Source organism: Marmota monax, unplaced genomic scaffold, assembly GCF_021218885.2.
Source record: "Marmota monax isolate L192 unplaced genomic scaffold, Marmota_monax_Labrador192_F-V1.1 WCK01_AAM20220418_F8-fsc00050, whole genome shotgun sequence".
Taxonomy (NCBI): domain Eukaryota; kingdom Metazoa; phylum Chordata; class Mammalia; order Rodentia; family Sciuridae; genus Marmota; species Marmota monax.
In genome coordinates, this window is record NW_026694552.1 from 9,477,313 (window position 1) to 9,496,863 (window position 19,551).

Consider the following 19,551-nt stretch of genomic DNA (forward strand, 5'->3'; position numbering starts at 1 on the left):
CATCAAAAGTTACCAAAGGGATTCTGGGACTTCAAGTTTGTTTCCAATTGTGCAGGAGGAAAGTCACGGCCTCAGCCACCTGCTTCCTGTCTCCACCATGACTCACACCTTTCAGGTTCACTTGGATAGAAGTTCAGATGAGATATGCTCAGGCCCACTGCCCTGGGATATTGATAGTTCTAAGGCTCAGGTACCTGTGTGAAAGGAGGGGTATGAAGCTGGGACCTGAGACCCAGGGGGATTGAGCCAAGGTCACAAGACACATTTTAGCTTACACAGAAAAATCATTTCAAGCTTCATTACTGGTGTAAGTGTGAGGCTTATTGTCCCTCAATAGGATTCACTGAGGGGGATGCAACATTATTCTTATGATAGCCTGGCTCCAAATGCACAATCTGAATCTAATCACAAGGAAATAGCAGACAAATCCAAATTGAAGGACATTTTACCAAGTAACTGACCTATTCTCTTCCTTTCTATAACATACTGTACCAAAAGATTAAGTCTCAGGAACTTTTCCAAATTAAAGAAGACCACAAGGATAGTGTAATTGAATGCAATGTGTTTTCCTATCCTAGATGCTGAACCAGAAAAAGAACATTACTGAGAACTGACAAAGTTTGAATACAGACTGTATTATGTCAGTGTTAAATTTCCTGATTGTGGTTATGAAAGAAAATACTATTGTTCTTTAAAAATACACACTTCAGCATTCAGGGTAAAGGAGCATGATGTTTGCAACTTAATCTCAAATGATTCAGAAAAATAGTAAAATGCATATAGGTATGTCTGTGAGGTTAGGGAGAGAGAACACACAAAAAGGTGATTTTATCTCCAAAAGGGATCCTCAATAATTTGGGAAAATAAAAACAGCTGGTGAATCTATACAAAGGAAATACAGAGGCATTTATTAGTCTTGAAACTTTTTAATATTTATTTTTTTTAGTTTTTAGGTGGACACAACATCTTTATTTTATTTTTATGTGGTTCTGAGGATCAAACCCAGTGCCTCATGCATGCTAGGCAAGCACTCTGCCACTGAGCCACAACACTAGCCCAGTCCTGCAACCTTTTTGTAAGTTTGAAAAGATACAAAAATAGCAAGTTTTTAAAATAGTGCATTATATAAAAATTCAAGTGTTTATTTTATTTTACAGCTTGTTCTAGAAAATTATATGATTTATTACTTGTTTGTTTTTTTAAACAGTCTTAAGGAAGAATAATTTTAAAAATAAAATGATACACTGAAAATTCCACAGTGAAGAAAATAGTGAGGCTCTGTAATGCTGCCACTTGTGAGCTTGTTCTAGTCCTTCAATAATTCATTTTTAGACTTATATTAAAAAAAAAAAAGAAAAGCAAGCCACAAGTTCCTGCAAGCCCAACCAGGAGAAACGGTTTAACAATACCAACACTCACCTCAATGGGTTTATGGATGATGGGTCTTCAGCCTAAATGAACCAGACATGTCAGTTGAAAAGTTGAACGACTCAAGTGTGCAGAACAAATACCCAAGCTGCCTCTAGCACTTTGGGGAAGGTAATGATTACACTTCCCAGAAGGAAGGCAGGGGCAGAAAGGCACAAAGCAAAGAGATACTAAAATGCAGCGTATCGTAGGAGGTTCATTATGGGCAGCAGATCAACAGTAAAGGCTGCTCCCATCTTGGAATGTGAATATTAACAAGCTTTGGTGTTCAGCAAAGAATAACTGAAAGCTAATTGTAAAAGTAACTTTCATCCATCTCACAGTCTCTGAGTAAATGTCTATTGAGACAGGTCAGAAAATTATGAAACCAAATAGCTCAGCAGGATAATCAGAAGGTCCTGGTTAGGATCAATATCAGAAGTTAAAGGGTAATTAAGGGAATGGAATGGACATTAGGAATGATAGGACAGGCAACAGCTGTCTGATATAGACAAATTAAAAGTCTGATGTAGAAAAAATAAAATGAAAATGGATGTCAGGCAGTAGCATGCTGTTCAATGTTTAACAACTGACTTTCTATGGGGAAAAGAAATAACTGATTTTCATGGTGTAAATATTCCCACTGTGGCCAAGTTCAAGTTACCAACATGATGTTACTGAACACAGGAAGTGATATACACAATCAGCTCTCAAAAGCTAGTGTGAACTGACTCTAGCATTACACTGGTAGTGACCTCGGTACCAGTCCCATAGCTAATTATGTTTTCCTGGTAAGTAACTTAGCCATTTGGGTCTCAATTTTCTCATCTGTAAAATGGCAACCTCATAAGTTAGTGAAAGAATCAAATGAAATAAATTCATCTCCATCTAAGGGGTCTTCCACCGCCTGTCACCATTTATGGTTCTGTGATGGAGTTAGCCTTTTTTTTTCCTCTCTTAATCTCATATCAAGTCTTGTGAACCAGAAGAAAACAAGAGAATTTTAGAGGAACCTGCTTCACAGTGTAGTCATCAGAGGTGAAACCATGTACACATTCTTCAGGTGTAAGAAATTTAAGGCAGTGACCACCTTGCATATTTTATACAGGAGAGATTTCTGGGCATCAATCTGCTTGGAAAGTACAGCTAGGAAATTTATGTACTTCTATTATTATTTGTGGTTCTGGTTATGGAACCCAGGTCCTTGAAGGTTCCATGCTACTCCCCTAGCCCCTACACTTCTATTATCTTAATGATACATTTATTTGGGACAGCTAAAGAGGTGCAAATGGTGCCAAAGCCACTGCAATATGTTTGTGTCTTTTCTCGAAACACTGCACCAGAATCTGCCACACAATGAACAGAGTAAAACAAGAGTCTATTCATAGATGTCCAGCAAATCTAAAGGGAGTAACTTGGTACAAGTGTTTCTTGACTTCTATCTTTATGTTACTTCCCTTGACTGGTACCTGGTGTTGCCCTCAAAGGGTATCAATTTACTATGTTTCTGAATTGGGGAGGCAAATGTTCAATCCATCCCCCAAGACATTGTTTGGTTACACAATTACCTCAGAAGGAGGTACATGGGATCTTTGTACTTCTTCCTTTTGGAAAAGATATAGATGTAACTGGAAATCTAAAAAAGCAGGTGTCAGAGGAATAAATAAAAGTAACAAGAAACTTGATCCCTGTTGGGATTCTCAGGACATCAAGCTAGCAGAGCCAGATGAAGGGGAATTCTGGCTTTAATCTGCCATTGAAGTAGAATGGAAGAGAAAACTTCCACCCTGTCATTCAAGAAACTGAGTGCAAAGGAGTTTAGTAAGGTATAAGAGACATAATACCTTGTGCTTCCGGAGGCTGCCAGGACTGGTAGGCGTAGAGATGGGAGACTGCTTAGACTTGGGGGTAGAGAGCTGGCTGCTGGAGGTTCCGTTTGCTAGCCCAAGGCAAGAGAAAAGGAAGGGATAAAAATCAACAGCATACAAAGGAGCAAGTTATCCGACCCCTCCGAAGACACTAAGAACATTCAAACAAGGCACACAGACAACCAAGTGATTTGATGAGCAGAACAAAGGTGAAAAGAAACACATTCCTGAAAAGGACAAGAACTGTAATCCTCAGTTAATTAGGTCCCTATGCAGTGCAAGGCAGACATCCTCCCACCCTTCCCACCAGCGCCCTCCCTGAGTGCTTCCCAATCACGGGGGCCTGTTTCTTTTCAAACCTTTTCATATTCATTCTCAGGTCTGACCCTAACATCTCTGGGAGGTAGTCTGGACAAGTATTAGTTTACTTTAACTTTAGAGAGGAGAAAAGTGAGGCACAGAGAGGTTATGTGCCTTACATAAAAGGCAAGAAATATAAGTGCTTCAGACCAGGGTGCATCCACTTTGGTGGCAGATGATGGGGTAGGAATGGAACAATACCGATGTAGATCTGTTTCCCTCTCTTTTCCTGCTCACCTCCTCCCACCTTTGCTACCTCATTCTAGGTGGAAAAAAAGGATCATCCTAAGGAAAGAAAGAGAAAGTAGGCTAATCAGGAAGAAGAAGAATGAAAGGGAAAGTGGAGGAGAAAAAGAAATTGAAACATAAAGAAGAGCCCAAACAGAAAAATGGGGCAGGGGAGAGAATTAGAGAGGCAGGGAGGAGCTGGGAATAGGGGAGAGGAAGGGTTGAAAAATATTGGTTAAGAGAAGAATGAGAACTGGGAGAAAGGCATAGAGACAAAGGTAGACAACTGTGGCCAGAGTCAGCATATATCCCCATTTGTCTCTAGTCAATAAAATGCTGATTTAGTTTTGAACATCTTTATATTCCATTTTGCTTTGAAATTGTTTTATATTCCCTTGCTGATGAGTTTTTTAATATCCAATTGTGAAAAAAGAAATGTGTTGCATTGAAATGGAAAAATTAAACAGTTTTCAAAGTGGATTCCTGTTCAGACATTTCATACTGAAGTGAGTTTTTTTTTTTTAATTTTAGAGCCTACATTGTTAAACAAAGATATTCTGAAATGTGTTTTTAAAAAAAGCAGGGGCTGGTGTTTAGCTCAGTGGTAGAGCTCTTGTCTCATATGTGTGAGGCACTGGGTTCGATTCCCAGCACCACATATAAATAAGCAAATAAAATAAAGGTCCATCAACAACTAAAAAAAATTTTTCAAAAAAAGCAAATTTAGAGAGTGAAGGAGAAAGTGTTGAAAGAGAGAGAAAGAATAAACAGAAAATTAAGCAAGTAGAAAGATGACCTGAGAATGCCACTGTTAGTCCAACAGATAAAGTTTAAACTGCGTTATCATTAATATTTTCTGAAGATTATACTTCTCCACTATTTATGGTTATGTTTCCCTAGGTTCTGGAACATGCATAGCAATGGTAGAGATGGGAAATATATCAGTGTGGTGGTTGCTGAATTTATCCAAGTGAAAATGAGTTGGAAAATGAGCACATAAGCTCCCACCACTGTCTGGTTTTTGAGAGGCTTCCCTCCTTGTCCTTCATTTGTTTAGCCAATAGTTATAGAGTACTGCTCATGAGTCAGGCAAAGTACTAGATATTCAGGCAAAGTACTATAAAGTGATAAAGATAAAGATAAAGGGTTTCAGAGATGAATAAGAAACTTCCTGTGGGGAGGCAGATAAGGACACCATGAAGACAGAGCCATGCATAGGATATTTTTGAAGCCCAGGGTAGGGCGGGGAGGGAGATGCAACACCTGAGAAATCTTTAAAGAAGAATCTGGTATAGACAAATCTACACAGAGAGCCAGCAGATTAACAGTTGCTAGGGGCTGAGTGGGGAAAGAAGTTGGAGGGAAATGGAAAGTGGCTGCTAATTCATAGGAGGTTTCTTTTGATGAGACAAAGTTATTCTGGCATTAAATCATGGTAATTGTTGCACAACTCTGTGGCTGAACTAAAACCCATCGAATTGCACATTTTAAATGAATGAATTATATGTTATGTGAATTTACCTCAATAAAGCTGTTTTTTTTTTTTTTTTTTTTTTAAGATGAATGGGAACCAGCTACACCAAGAGGACTGAAGGGGGTATTCTATGCATTAGATTTGTACCAATGGGCAAAATCATGAAAATGTGAAAGAATATAGTGCTTACAAAGTGCAAGTAGCTTATAATGGCTCAAGTTTATAATGCCAGCAGGGAGTTCAAGGAGATGATGCTGGAGATAGAAGATAAGAGCCAGACCTTCAGAGTCTTTTGTGTGACCTATTAAGTTTGGGTTTGATTTCTGAAAAAAGTCACAAAAAGATTTTAAGTTGAAAGTGATCTGAATTTTAGAACTATCACTTCAGCTGCCATGGTAATACTGGTTTGGAGTGGGCTGGGTTAAGGGTAAAAGAAACAGAGATGTTGCTTAGGTGATAATGATAATGGTGACAACCAAGGCAATGGGGAGAGAAAGAAGGGACTCAGCAATACAGAGGGACCTAGAGGCCAGATAAGCTTAGAGTGCTATGTATACATACCATGTAAGCCACCCAAAGAACATGACCTGCACCAGGCAGCACAGAGAATGTGGGTGCCAGACTGCCAAAGCATCTGGCTTTCTGGCAAAGGCTGCACTGTAGGAAAGGCAAGAGTCTGAAGAGTCACAACTGCTTGAAGCAGTCAGCTGCTGTTTTTAAGAAATGAGGGAGTTAATTAATGAAAGAGTTAATGGACCCCTTACAGTGCCTGAGGGCTTTCTCATCAGGACCTGGTCACTAGCATACAGGATAAGGAACAATCTTAGAGACCTGTGTGAGCTGACACCTGAAGTTTCCAAAAAGAGCTCTGGTATCAGCCTCCTGAGGTCTCACAGATGTGGGCATCCCTGGGTAAGTTCTGGTGCTTTATTCTATAAGGTCGCTATATACTTTGCAGATTCTGGTTGCCCAGCACTTGCCAGTCACAATGCAAAAGGGTGACTATTATATTCCAAGTATTAAAACTGTCTTTTTAAAATCTACACACTTAACTGAGAATGAACCCATTGGCCTTGCCAAGATACGAGAAATTGTTAGTCACAAGCATGTCTGCATGTGAGTTAGTTTCTATCTATTGGCTACAGATCTTAACATATAGGTTTTTCCACAAGTTCCAGATTTTTTTTCCTCAATATATTCTAAAACTCTTTCACCCACTAGCTTTAGAAGCAGTATATAAATACATGTTCCATATATGCCTCTCCATATTATCTGCATATGTGTAAATGTGTATATATGTTCTCCAGGTTACTACCTCCAGAGAATCAATCTTAAGCTAGCTGTAAATAAAGGATCTTACTTTGTCATCAACATTCAACAAGCATTTTGGAGATCAGTTTTTAATAATTTAACTGCCATGCACTGCATTGTTGAAAAAATGCAGACACTTCCCAATATTTTCCCAGAATTCCCTGATGGAATGAAATCCAAAGATGGACATAGAGAAATGAGAAAACATAGACATGCACAGGCAAAAGTAGGTTCCTTACAAGCTAAAAGAGCTCCTTCATTTAGAACGTAGGTAAAAATATATTCATATACACATTTTTGCATTTGGATTCTATGGGGAAAAATCTGGAAAAGTGCCATTTGATATGGATTCTGAAGTCGATTCACATAAATGTCAACTAAAAGAAGCAGCAGGAAATAATGCAAATAGGATCTGATGAATTCTGTGTGCTCTTGGATTGGTAAACCCATTGTAGAAAGGCTGTCACATTTCATTTTGAGTGAGAATGGAAATGGCACCATTGTTTGATCTTCATTTTCCTTTATTCTTCTTTATTAAACATCCTTAGCTCTCTGGTGGTTTGAAAATGCCTTGGGATGGGGGGCGTCTTCTTCCTCTTTGACTAGTTAGTGTCTTTCATTTTCTACCTCAGAACCACAGCTCTCACTATTCTCACCTTTTATTTATATATAGTCCAAATCCTCTCATTTCTTTCTTCTCTTTATACAGTTCATTTCCCCCTTTGCAACAAGGTATGTCAAAAACATTTCAAACCTTTTCAACAAATAAAGGATAATTATTATTTGTTGAGTGTCTATGGTAAGTCAGGTGTGTGCTCTCTCTCTCTCTCTCTCTCTCTCTCTCTCTCTCTCTCACACACACACACACACACACACACACACACACACTCCAGTTACAGGAAGCAAAGTCAGGATTCAAACTTAGGTCTTTTCCAAACCCTGAAGCTTTCATATATTCTTCCCCTCCCCCCGCTTTTGCTATATAGTGTTGGCAGAGAAAAGAGAAAGGAATAAACAGGTAAAAGCAGACACCAGAGCTGATACCCATCTTTAAAACTTCTATCCTATTTGATCGGGTTTAAATTTGAAAGTGGTTAGCAAGAGCTCTTTTTCATTCATCAATTTGGCTGGGTGCATACACAATGTCATGAAACAATAGAAGGCAGACAAGCCAGCATGCCATGTAACTACCCTCATGCCACAGAGTGCTCTGGGAAGATGGTATTTGTGCCCTGTCTCCTCCCTTAGTTGGTGCCCTTCAGCTATGCAGTACAATTGCCAAGCCTGGCCCTGTGCAGTTTTGGCACACTGGCTTTTCTCAATGATTATTCCTGTCCTTGCCCTTATACTTATCTTTAGCTCCTTGGCTCTGTCAGACTTTCCTGTCAGAATGGAAAGGGACAAGCCTCAACAGGATGGCTGTTAGGGCAAGTAGGCTGATTATCTAGATTTAGAGGGATTGAAAATATATGTGGGAAAATGGTCTCCTGAGAGTGAGGAATAAAATGCTGGTGGTGGTAGCAAGGGGCTAGTTTCCAAAAAGCAATGAAAGAGTCCAGTTTCTGGTATAGATTGTCAAGGACAGAATGTATGGAATCACCAGTCAGGCTGAGTTGATGCTGAGCTCTCAGACTGTGGATTCCTTTGCCTGGAAGCTAGACTGATCCTGAAAAAATAAAATGTAGTTAAATAGAAGTTGGGTGTAAGTTGCCTCAGGAATAGTGACTGAAGAGCTGTCTGGGAAGTAATTTAGACATGTCATTAACACTCTGGGTTCAAATTTTATTGACCAGAATGGGACAGAAAAAGAAGGGTCAATTTGGCGTCTGCTTTTCTTCCAACATCTGATGGAGATGAAACTGATTAAATGCTCATTCAATTAGCCCTGACCTTCTCATCCTAATCCCAATACTTCAGCCCAACTCAAAATCAAGTCTTTTGTTTTTGATTTGATGTCTCTTCTGAAATACTTCTCCCTGAAAATAACCCCAGTCTAACAAAAAAGTCATGATAATAATTTCAGATCCTCCTTAATAATTGTATTTCTACATTTTCAAATCATTTACAATACCAGAACTCACATAATTCTCCTCATAATCCTAAAACATGATGACCAGAAATGACTAGTGTTCTTTTAAACAACAAAGATATAGAAGTTCAGAGAGGGTATGATTTGTTTAACTGGTATAAACTGTCTCTACTCCATGGATGATGGCTTCCAGAATTTGCTCACAGAATCCATTCCAAAATTCCCTTAGGGTTAGTATATCATATATCAGCCACTGTGATCTTTCAGTGATTTCATTATCTGTCATGTGTTCTCTAACTCCTATGTCACTTACTTCCTCATTTTTTCATATGGAGACACTCTAAGCTTTTCTTTATTCCAGTCCAAAGATACCCTGTTTCCTCTTTACACATACAAGAAGTTTTTCTGGAAGACCATCCAAGTGAAACCAAGGTGGTTTCAACTTACATCAGAATAAAGCCAAGAGACAGACCCTGTGGTTTTCACACATCCATTCCAAAGAGTGTTTGGGTAGGGTATCTAGATTGCTTTGACTAATTGTTTCTGCTCAGTAGAAAAGCTTTTGTCCCTTTCCCCAGACCCATTCATTAGGAAATCAAGAACTGAGGGCCCAGAAACAATTCCTAAATGCTTTGGTCATTGGGTTGTTTCTCAGGCCAAATTTCATCACAGACTGTGAGATACTGCAGCTCAGAAGATGAAATTTGAATTTTAAATCTATATCCTACAGAGTCTTATATAGCATACACTTATGAATCTCAAATAAGGGAGAAAAGTAAGATTATTCCCTACTGTAGAACAAATTTATGTATCCAATCCTGCAATATTTTAATACAGATGGTTTTCCTTTAAGAAAAGCACATCTGTAAGGAGGCTAGAATTGCCAGAGTTGTTTTCTCAAGCTTGACAATGCTGTCAATGCTTATTTACTGTTGAAGGTGGTTCTGTTCAGAAGTTTCTGATGGAGCAAGTCTGTGTGACCTGGAGCAGATCACTCAACTTTTGTGTGCCTCAGTTTCTTCATCTGCAAAATGGGGATAATAGCACCTGCCTTATAAAGTTGCTGTAAAGACTAAATTAGTCTGCAAGACTATACTAATAATAAGAACTATATAAGTATTATGAAATAAAAAAGTTTGAAATTTACGTATACACTGGTTCCTGAAAAAAAAAAAAAACAATCTTCTTAGTGACAAATATTTGTCTTACTGTTTTTCCTCATAGCACCTAGTGCCGCAGTCTGGCTGGGCACAATCAGGAGCCACTTGTCAAAAGAAACTAACTTTATTTTTAGAACCACACACGCCAAACAAAACAGCCTCTCAGGAAAAACCCTCAGAGCCTCAACTGCCACCACCGGCTTTCCACAAGCCTCTCTCTCCCACACAAGCTTCTCTCCACCTCCCACAATCCTCCTGCTCTTGAGGCCGATTGGCTGGGTCACGTGGGCGGAGCCAAAAAAGTCCCCCAATGAGCAGCTCCGTGGTCTGAAAGGGCAGGGAAACAGCCCAATGAGCATCACCGCAGAGGAGCCAATCAGCTAGATGTTGCTGGGGCCGAGGAGCCAATCAGCTAGATGTTGCTGGGGCCGCTGTGAGCCAATCATCAGCCAGCAGCTGGAAGTTTGCTGGCAGCTGGAAGTTTGCTGGGGCCCCTTTGGCTGTGGCTCTCAACAACCTAGAATTTCTAGATATTCCAGCCAAACTTTGGAGATTCAACTGTATTTAAACATAAGTCCCAGGCAAGGCAGGCTGATAAGACTCCTGTTGTAGGGAGGTACCATATTCATATACTACAGGGTCCTCAGTGGCCTCTGTTATGCTGCTTGCTTCAACCATTTCCTAAGGGGCTCTGCAATAGTGATAGAAAAATTGTCTTCCATCTGGGGAAGCTCTTGCAGTTAAACTTGACAAGAGCTGCAGGTTTAGAAAGAATCAGATGGGTGAGGGTGATAAGGAAGTTTTTATTTTCCCATAGGTCTGCCAAGGGCACCACTTCCCCTTGGAGTGACAGTTGAGAGTTGATGGAATGTCTATGCCAGAGCACTCCAAACAAAGGCACTTAATTATTTCTGGTGCTGGGTTCAATGCAGCACAAAGAGAATGACACAGACACCACACCATCCCAAATCTCTGACCTGAAGATGGAGGAAGGAAGAAGGAAGCTTAGAAGCAAAAACCATTCAAAACAGACCTGTGCATTCACCACACTGGATCTCCCACACCCTGCCTCATGCCAGGCAGGTAGTGCAAAAATGCCTGCCAGGAAGTGAGACGAGCTGAGTTCTGGCTCTTGAGTTCCCTGATATTTTCGAAGCAAACTTGGATAATTATGCTGCTCCAAACTAATTCATGGTGCTATTATGAGGGATAGCTATGGTACAAGAAATGCTTTGCAAAGTGCACAACACTTAATTTATGCCAAGGATTGTTATCTTGAACCTTTATTAGCAAGAAAAGAAAGGTATTATACTTTTTAATTTAATATCCACTGGTCATATATTACTGTTCAACATTAGAAATATGGCTGGTCAGGCTGGGCGTAGTGGCGCAGGCCTGTAATCCCAGCGGCTCAGAAGGCTGAGGCAGGAGGATTGTGAGTTCAAAGGCAGCCTCAGCAATTGTAAGGCCCTAAGCAACTCAGTAAGACCCTGTCTCTAAATAAAATACAAAAAAGGACTGGGATGTGGCTCAGTGGTTGAGTGCCCCTGAGTTCAATCCCCAGTTCCCCCCACCGAAATGTAGCTAGTCAGAATTAAGATATGGTATTAAGTGTAAACTACATGTCAATTTCAAAGAATGTAAATATCTCAATAACTTCTTCATTGATTACATGTTGAAATTATAATATTTTGAAGGTATTGCTACATAAATTACATCAAAACTTAGTCTTTTCCTTTTAACTTTTAGAAATGTGGCTACTGGAAAATTTTAAATTATATATATATATGGCTTTCGTTTGTGGCTCAACATTGTATTTCTGTTGAGCAGAGCTGATCTAGGCAGTTACATACAGGGAAGTCAGAAGAGCCAGGCACCTCCATCTTAGGCAACCCAAAGCATGCTGTGCAGGTTCAGAAAAGGACCCTGGGATAAATTCTCTCATGGATCCCCTACTGTTTTGTGTCCTTTGGCCTTCCCTTTTAAAGGCTGTATATTTTGGTAGAGAAGAAACTCTTCCTTGGAAGTTTAGGAACAGAGAAGATTGATTTTGCAGAAATAGGTGCACATGAGTTGGGGGAAGGGAGATAGAGAACAGTGGGTTGCTACAGTGGCTTAGTGTTGAAGAATAGCAAACTAATTATCACATTACAATTCTCTCTGCCAACATGGTGGGTAATTAGCTTCCATGGGAGTTCCTTAAAAAAAAAACAAAGAAAAGATTCCTTCCCAGCAACTATTTTGTCCTTTTAATTCAATTCACTTCAATTGGTAGAAAAATTACAGAAGGGAAAATCAACACTTTAAAGGCTAAAATGAAAACAGAGACATACACTAGAAATGTCTTCCTTCAGTTCTGAAGCAAGGTTTTTTGCCTATCTTAACGCCAAGTCCTGTGTTAATCAAAATGTGGCACTACACAAATTTTCTTCAAGTATCCCATTGGACTATCCTGGGTTCAGATTTTATCTGCTTACTACAATTCCCTGGCCTACTTTAAAGACAGATATGGCTAATCTGACTTGGGTTCCAAGAGTCCATCAGCTCTGCTCAGTGAGAATGATCTCCTTACAGGAATATTATATGGATAACCAAATCCCTTCTTAACTCAAATTTATGGGGCAAACTCAATATTGGCAGGAGTAGGGATTGAACTTGAAGGGATTAAAGTAGAAGGATTCTGATTTATTCATAGGGTATAATAGGAAAGACACAACTTAAAGACTATGAACTAAGGAAGGAAATTATGATGCAAATTACAGGCCAAATAGCATCAATTTACTAAATCTCAAGTCAAACCATACAAAAATATTAACTGAACCATAAATTGGACTCTCTCTCTCTCTCTCTCTCTCTCTCTCTCTCTATATATATATATATATATATATATATATATATATATATAGTCTCCTAGCAAACTTGTTCAAACCAGAATCAAACCTATATATTTTCTAATGAACTAGAACATGAAAACATTCCTTTATCTGAACTTGAACTGAGCTAATATTTCATTTGGTTTGAATTCCTGCTAAAGAGAAACATTTTGGGATTTCTTTTGCCTTTGAAGGAAGTTAGTTAAAATTCCATGGAAATGGCCTATCTCCTACAATCTTTAGTTTTTTAGTTGGAATGAAGGTATGTGAATCTATCCATGAATTCCAGATCCAAGATAGACCAATACAAGAAGGGAAACACGGTGGTACTACCTACTATGTCCTAGAAAAGAACAAAGACTTTCAGTTCCACCCAACACCACTTACTCTTTGGTTAAATGTATATTAACCTTCATATGTCCCTTGCTAACAGCTCAGAAAACTCTTAACATTTTATGAAATGATTGTTTCTTCTTAAATCTAAAATAATATCTTTTAGAAAAAAAGTTATGCAAACTGAAAACTATAGATTGTCTATACCTCATTATTTTCTTTATCTGATTCTGAACCCATGAGAGCTATTTTATAATGCTATAAATTATAAATATAAATAACTCCAGCTCCATTCATTTACCTTCAAAGTGTCAAAATGCATTCTGCTGTCATGTATAACTAATAAGAACAAATAAAATAAATTAATAAGTAAATAAAACTAATAATATTAATAATGGAAAACTATTCTCATCTTTAAACATGCAAATCCTGTCTTATTCCAAATAAGGAATAAGACAATAAGTCCACCAAGTCTCAGAGAAGAAAAGAAATTTGCCCGAGATCACAAAAGTAGGAAGTGATGTGGCTGGGCCTCCTTAGATGTCTCCCTCTCCTCTTCCATATCCTAACTACCACCATCCCCCACTTGACCTCCCCACTTGGAATGGTCCTATGATACTGTTTTGTCTGAGATCAACTTTGCCCCTCTGGGTAGATACGTTGGATTTGGCTCTAAACAAACTGCTATGGAATGAGCATAATAATTTTACATGGATTTTCTTACCCTTTGGGGGGTGTAATCATGCAGAGGTTCTAGACATATCAAAAAAGGTGAGCTCAAATATTCTGGAAACTGTCATGAAAGTAGTTCTATACTAGGGTTTGGCTTCATTTATGTCCATGAACTATCTGTAATGAGGATTCCAATTCTCTCTACCAAAAACACCACTTTACTTTGGTGGTAGGAAATAGAAGTTGTTTGTAAATCTGATACCTGCCACACACATTTATTATTCTATTTGCCTGGTGAGAATAAATTCTCATTTCTTTTCTTTAGCAAGGGAGTTCTGAAGGAGCAATAGCATATCTTGGCTGCCTGGGCCTGGACTGGAATCTACTACAACTCTTCAATTTGACAAATATTTATTGAGTCCTAATATATTCCTGTTCTGTCTCTGTCAGTGAGAGGCATATTTTGTAAAGGGGAAGTTCTGTAGCATGCTGGAGATCAATGATTTCACATTTAAACAGTTTAATTCCAGGTGGTTGTATTCATGTGTACTGGGTAACCAATTATATGTAGTCTACAAAGAGAATCTTTTTAAATTCAAGCTTATGCACCCTGAATATTTCTAACTAATAGGTTATATGGCAGTTTAAAAAACAGGTTCACAAATCCTGCAATAGCTCCCTCAAAAGGGTGGATGCTAATTCTTTTCCCCTTAAACACAGACTGAACTTGGTGACTGCTTCTAATTATTAGAATAAAGTAGAAGTGACAGTGTTGGCTTTGGAGACTAGATAATAAAAGGCACTACATCTTCTTTGTTCATTCTTTTGAATCTTTCACTTGAGTGGGAGATCCTGCCAAAAGCCATTTTGGAAGTGAATCCTACAGCCCAGTGGAGCCTTCAGATGATCACAGCCCCTCCCAATAGCCTAACCACAACAATATGAGAGACCCTGAGCCAGAACCACCCAGCTAAGCCACTACAGAATTTCTAACCCACAGAAATTGTGAGATAATAAAAGCTTATTTTAAGCCACTAAGTCTTGGGATAATTTGTTTCACAGCAAGATATAAGTACAGTTAGAAATCCTTAAAAATAGCTAGTGCTATTTCTGAAAAATGATTAGGTAAGCAATTATTGCTAGATTTTATAAATCTTGACCAAATGTTTTAAAGTTCTTTTAAAATTTTTTTTTAAGTCTCTGCTTAGAAATTGTTCAAATGATTTTATTCCCCATCCAAGTGTTAAAACCGGAGGCTTAATAGTTTCAGCAATATGAATGTGCTTAGATAAATTCATGTGCCCTTTTGTACACTTGAACAAGATGTCATCAAGACACACCTATTTTTATTCCTTCAGGAAAACTTACCTAAATTCTTTTTTAAAATATTTTTTAGCTATACATGGACACAATGTCTTTATTTTGTTTATATATTTTTATGTGGTACTGAGGATTGAACCCATGGTCTCACACATGTGAGGCAAGTGGTGTACTGCTGAGCCACAACCCCAGCCCAAAATTACCTAAAGTCTTACTATACTGGGTGAAATAGGTCATTTTGTGCATATATTCACTCAATGACATTACTTGAGCATTTACTAGGAAGCACACACTTTGTTTCGCACTGAGGAGACAAAAACGAATGTGACACCTTGCTCTTGAGGGCTTCAATAGTTAGGGAAGTAGACAAACACATACTTTACAACACAGGCTGCTGAATATTACCCCAGATATATAGACGGCATGCAATGATATTGCATGACAATGGAAAATGATTTCTATGTGAGATCATGAAGGATGAATAGGAATTTTTAAGTGAAGAGTGCTGAGTTGGAAAGATGGTATTCCAGGTGTACGGGAACAGTGTGCAAAGACATTGAGGTATGAAAAGCCTGGGCTGACCTTTTATACTTTAGTTTCTGTTGCTTGAGAACCAAGAGATGGCTGGTCATGTACATACTCGTAGCAGTGTGGTGTAGGCAGGACAGGCTATTTTTCTAGGAAAAGGTATTTCCAAGCCAAGAGGCTACTCAAGCTGCCCCAAATTAAAGGGCCCTGTGTAGCTAGGTGCAGTGGCGCATGCGTGTAATCCCAGTGGCTTGGGAGGCTGAGGCAGGAAGATCACAAGCTCAAAGCCAGCCTCAAGAACTTAGTGAGGCACTATCTCTAAATTTATATATCTGGGATGTGGCCCAGTGGTTAAGTGCCTCTGGGTTCAATGCTGGGTACCAAATAAATATATAAACAAAGGGCCCTTGTGGTTCCCTTAGTCTCTCAGGATTGAAGGATTCTCATGATGAGTCCTGTCGGAGCCTTGGGTAGACAAATGTGTAAATCTTAGTGTGAAGAAATCAAATTGGGTGCAAGTCTACTATCTTCTCAACTTGGACTTCTGTAGCTTTTTAGTTTTAATAGCATCTGTTATAAATGAATGGAAGACATTTCCTTTTAGATCAGTGCCACTCTAAGACAAGTTTAAGAGTTTCTGCCAGAATGTAAATCAGCACACTGCTGCCTTTCTCAATGAAATAATGCTCTGGAGAAAAAAAGTCAGCTGATCTAAATGGTTTGCTTAGTGGCATAGTTAATTTACATTTGGCACAAGCACCTAATCTCATCACAGACTGACTGATAACAAACAGCTCACTAGTTGGCAATGATCCATACACCACAATTTTCAGATTACTCACAATCCACTAAATAAAATGCTTTATGACAATTCTCTTTGCATGTTTTCAGAACCCTGTGTTGTCTTTTCCTATTGTGAGAGTAGTGCAATCTCATCTTCCTTTTTTTTTAAAAAAATATAAATATGTATAGTGTACTGGTCTCTCTTTTTATTTTATGATATCTAATTAGTTCAGAGTCAAGTTTGAAGTGCAAGTGCATCAGCTATGTTGATACTTTTGGGTGTCGATTTTTAGGCTTTTGTCCTTGATTCTGATTTTTAATTCCAGATTTATGGATTTATGTTTGCCTTGATTATTTCATTGAATATGTTTTGGCTGGATGATATTGAAGATGATCACAATAATGATAACCATGACAATAAGCATTATAGCAAGAATGGCAAGAAGGCCAGATTTCTGGTCTGTGTCCATTATGAGTGGAATGAGGGTTTGTGACTGTGCCTCCATGACTCCAACCAAGTTTGAGAGTGTTTTTCCTTAAAAAATTGATAATCATGGACACACAGTGATGATCATGAGGAATTCATTTCTCTGCATGCAGAAGGTATTGGCCTCCATAAATGAAGTCAGCGTGCACAGTTAAGAAAAGAGCACTCACCGTCTTGGTCGTTACCTGAATCAGCTGGAGACTTACTTCGGCGCATAGGGCCAGGGCTCTTGGCTGAACTCTTCTGAGGTGTTGGAGATGCCTTTGGGCCAGCTGTGGCTGACGGATTTCCCTTCATGACTCGGCATTCTGGGCAAAAGGACACAGAGAGCTTAGCAGAGGGTAAAACTCAGGCTCAGCATATTATACCAGCCTTTGGAAAATGGAATAAACAGCACAGGCCAAAGCACTTAAATGGTTCAGGACTACAAGGCAGTCTTCATTGTTTGTAGGAATTATGGCCCCGAAGAGAGATGCATGAGGAAAACTTCCAAAAGTCACCTGGGCTAAACAAGGTGTTTAAATTTCTAGATTGTGGAACAAGGACAGGAGTTTAGAAGCAGGTCAAGTAAGTAATAAGTCAAGTCAGTCATTTGAGGATGACTTAGCCATGTCTCAGAATAGTACTTTTGGATATAATGTTTAATTAATTTCCTAGGAGTAGAGGTTGACATCTCAGAGGTTATAGTTACACAGATGAAACATCCATGAGTAATTTATAGGCAGGATAAGCAGTAAGAGTTATTGTCTATTACATACCACACATTGTAATGGCACATTACGAATGTTATGTCATTTTACATGAATGAGTATCACCACCACCATCTTACATTTATAGAGCTCTTTTTGATTTTCAATGCAAGTTATCATAATCCCTTTATGATGGTTGTTTAATGAATAAATGAGTCATCAATGACTGCCCCTTGTAACTTCAGAATGCTCATAGGAGTATAGTACAGTCTGCCAAATATTCCTGCATTTACCTCAGCCCCAATCTGACATATTTGTAGCACTCTTTCTAGGCAGGTCACTTACTTTCCTCTGTTATGGTAAACTTGGGCACTGATAGTGCTGATTTACTAGGAGGATCATTCTATTCATTTTGCTGAGGAAGGTAGAAAGTACTTAAGCCTTATGAAAAGTGGAATAATACAGATGGGTAGAGGATAGTGTTTTCTTTTAGACACCTCCTTTTGCCTGCTATTTAAAGGTGCACTGAAATGTAAATTAACCATAAAGATTTTGGGAGCTATTCTGGTAAATCAAGCTTATTAGGAAACTGAACTGAGTGGAAAGCTCATTTTTGTTTGGTTGATGAACTTTAGTAATCACTGCCCAGAGTTAGAGATGTAGAAAGGCATAGGAAACTGCACATAACCTGTATTTGTTTAGCTATTTGATGATCATTTGCCTCTTCTCAAAGGAATAACAGCAGAAATACTATTTTTTTAGGGTTCTTGTCACTTGAGTTGTTTGTAAAGTTTATATTAGTAAAACTGCCTTTGCTTTTTTAATACTTTACTCCTCTTAAAAGGAAAACATGTTTTGAATGTGTCTTTCCATCAAGATCATATCCTAACCCTGTTGTTGAGTGAGCTAAGTCACCTTTATCTTACACCTGGAGCTTAACCAAAGGAGATACGTGTTCAGCTCCTTCCTGAGATGAATCTTCTGGAATCCTGAATCACAAAGTAAGGTGAACATTACAGCAAACTCAAAGGTGGGGAAAGGGTCTGAGACTAAGAATATCATGGGAAAACCTTTCTAAAATGAGACCATTAACATGGACCAAATAGCTGGAGGATGTTACCTAGAAAAAAAGTGTATACATGGGATTCAATTTCTTCCTCCAAATTTTCCTTCCTGCAGTCTAATGGTATCTATTAGCCCATATGACACAATATGCATTTCCAGAAATATGGTCACTATTATGGCAGATGGTGAGTCTTATTGAGTTTGAAGGCTAGATTTCTGGGACATACTTTCACTTAGTGGCCAATGTATTCAAATATATAGGAGAAAGACTAATAGTATCTGCCCTTGAGGGGCCATACTTGGATGTTCTCCAGGCCAACATAAACTCATGTAAATCCTAAGGAATAGAAGTAAGGAGAAAAATAGGGCAAAAAAACCCAATGGCTAAAAAACAAAACCAACAAAATTTAAAAACCCAATGGTTGTGCTTACCATTTTCATCCAGGGAGAAATCATCCTGAGCATAGCGAAATTTTTCAGGACCACAGGCAATAAAAACATCATCATCACCAAAGAAATCGTGAAGACAGGTTACCTGTGGAGAAAACAGAAACGCTGGATTTGTATTTGGTGTTCTTGTGACAATGAACTTCATGCCATGTTGGCAGTGTGGAAAGCTTCACATGAAAGCCATTGTCTCTTTCAACCAGGGAGCTCCTTTTCTTCAAAACACCTATCACACTCATAGTCTGCACTATGATTCACAGTAAGTGAAGATCAAGTGCTATTGTTTTCTATGTTTCATGTATGGCAGTCTTGTTTCCATAGCATCTAAAGTAAGATTAGAACCATATCTAAATGGAATGGCCCCTACCAAAGTAAAGTCAGTTGGTCCTACAAATGTCACTTTTTCTCAGACTTTCAAATACAAACTATTGTTGGCCCAATTCTGGAGCCAGGGATCTAGGCTAAGGCACGTGAGAAATATTTTCTACAACCTGCAGTGGATAAAACCTGGAGCTGA

The 19,551-nt window shown here is 38.7% G+C and overlaps 1 protein-coding gene across 4 annotated transcripts in view; it reads right to left on the reverse strand.

The window, feature by feature from the left end:
- The window catches only part of Dcx (doublecortin), a 115,356-nt gene that overhangs the window by 15,037 nt on the left and 80,768 nt on the right, over nt 1-19,551 (reverse strand). For 2 of the 4 annotated variants that reach the window (XM_058571647.1, XM_058571648.1), the window contains exons 4-6: nt 19,020-19,122; nt 17,019-17,141; nt 3,252-3,346 (exon numbers count right to left, since the gene is read on the reverse strand). In XM_058571647.1, coding sequence (XP_058427630.1) covers nt 3,252-3,346; nt 17,019-17,141; nt 19,020-19,122 — 321 coding nt within the window. Of the gene's footprint in view, nt 1-3,251; nt 3,347-17,003; nt 17,142-19,019; nt 19,123-19,551 lie in introns of all 4 variants that reach the window. The other 2 variants (XM_046420813.2, XM_058571646.1) reach the window with 1 other exon arrangement.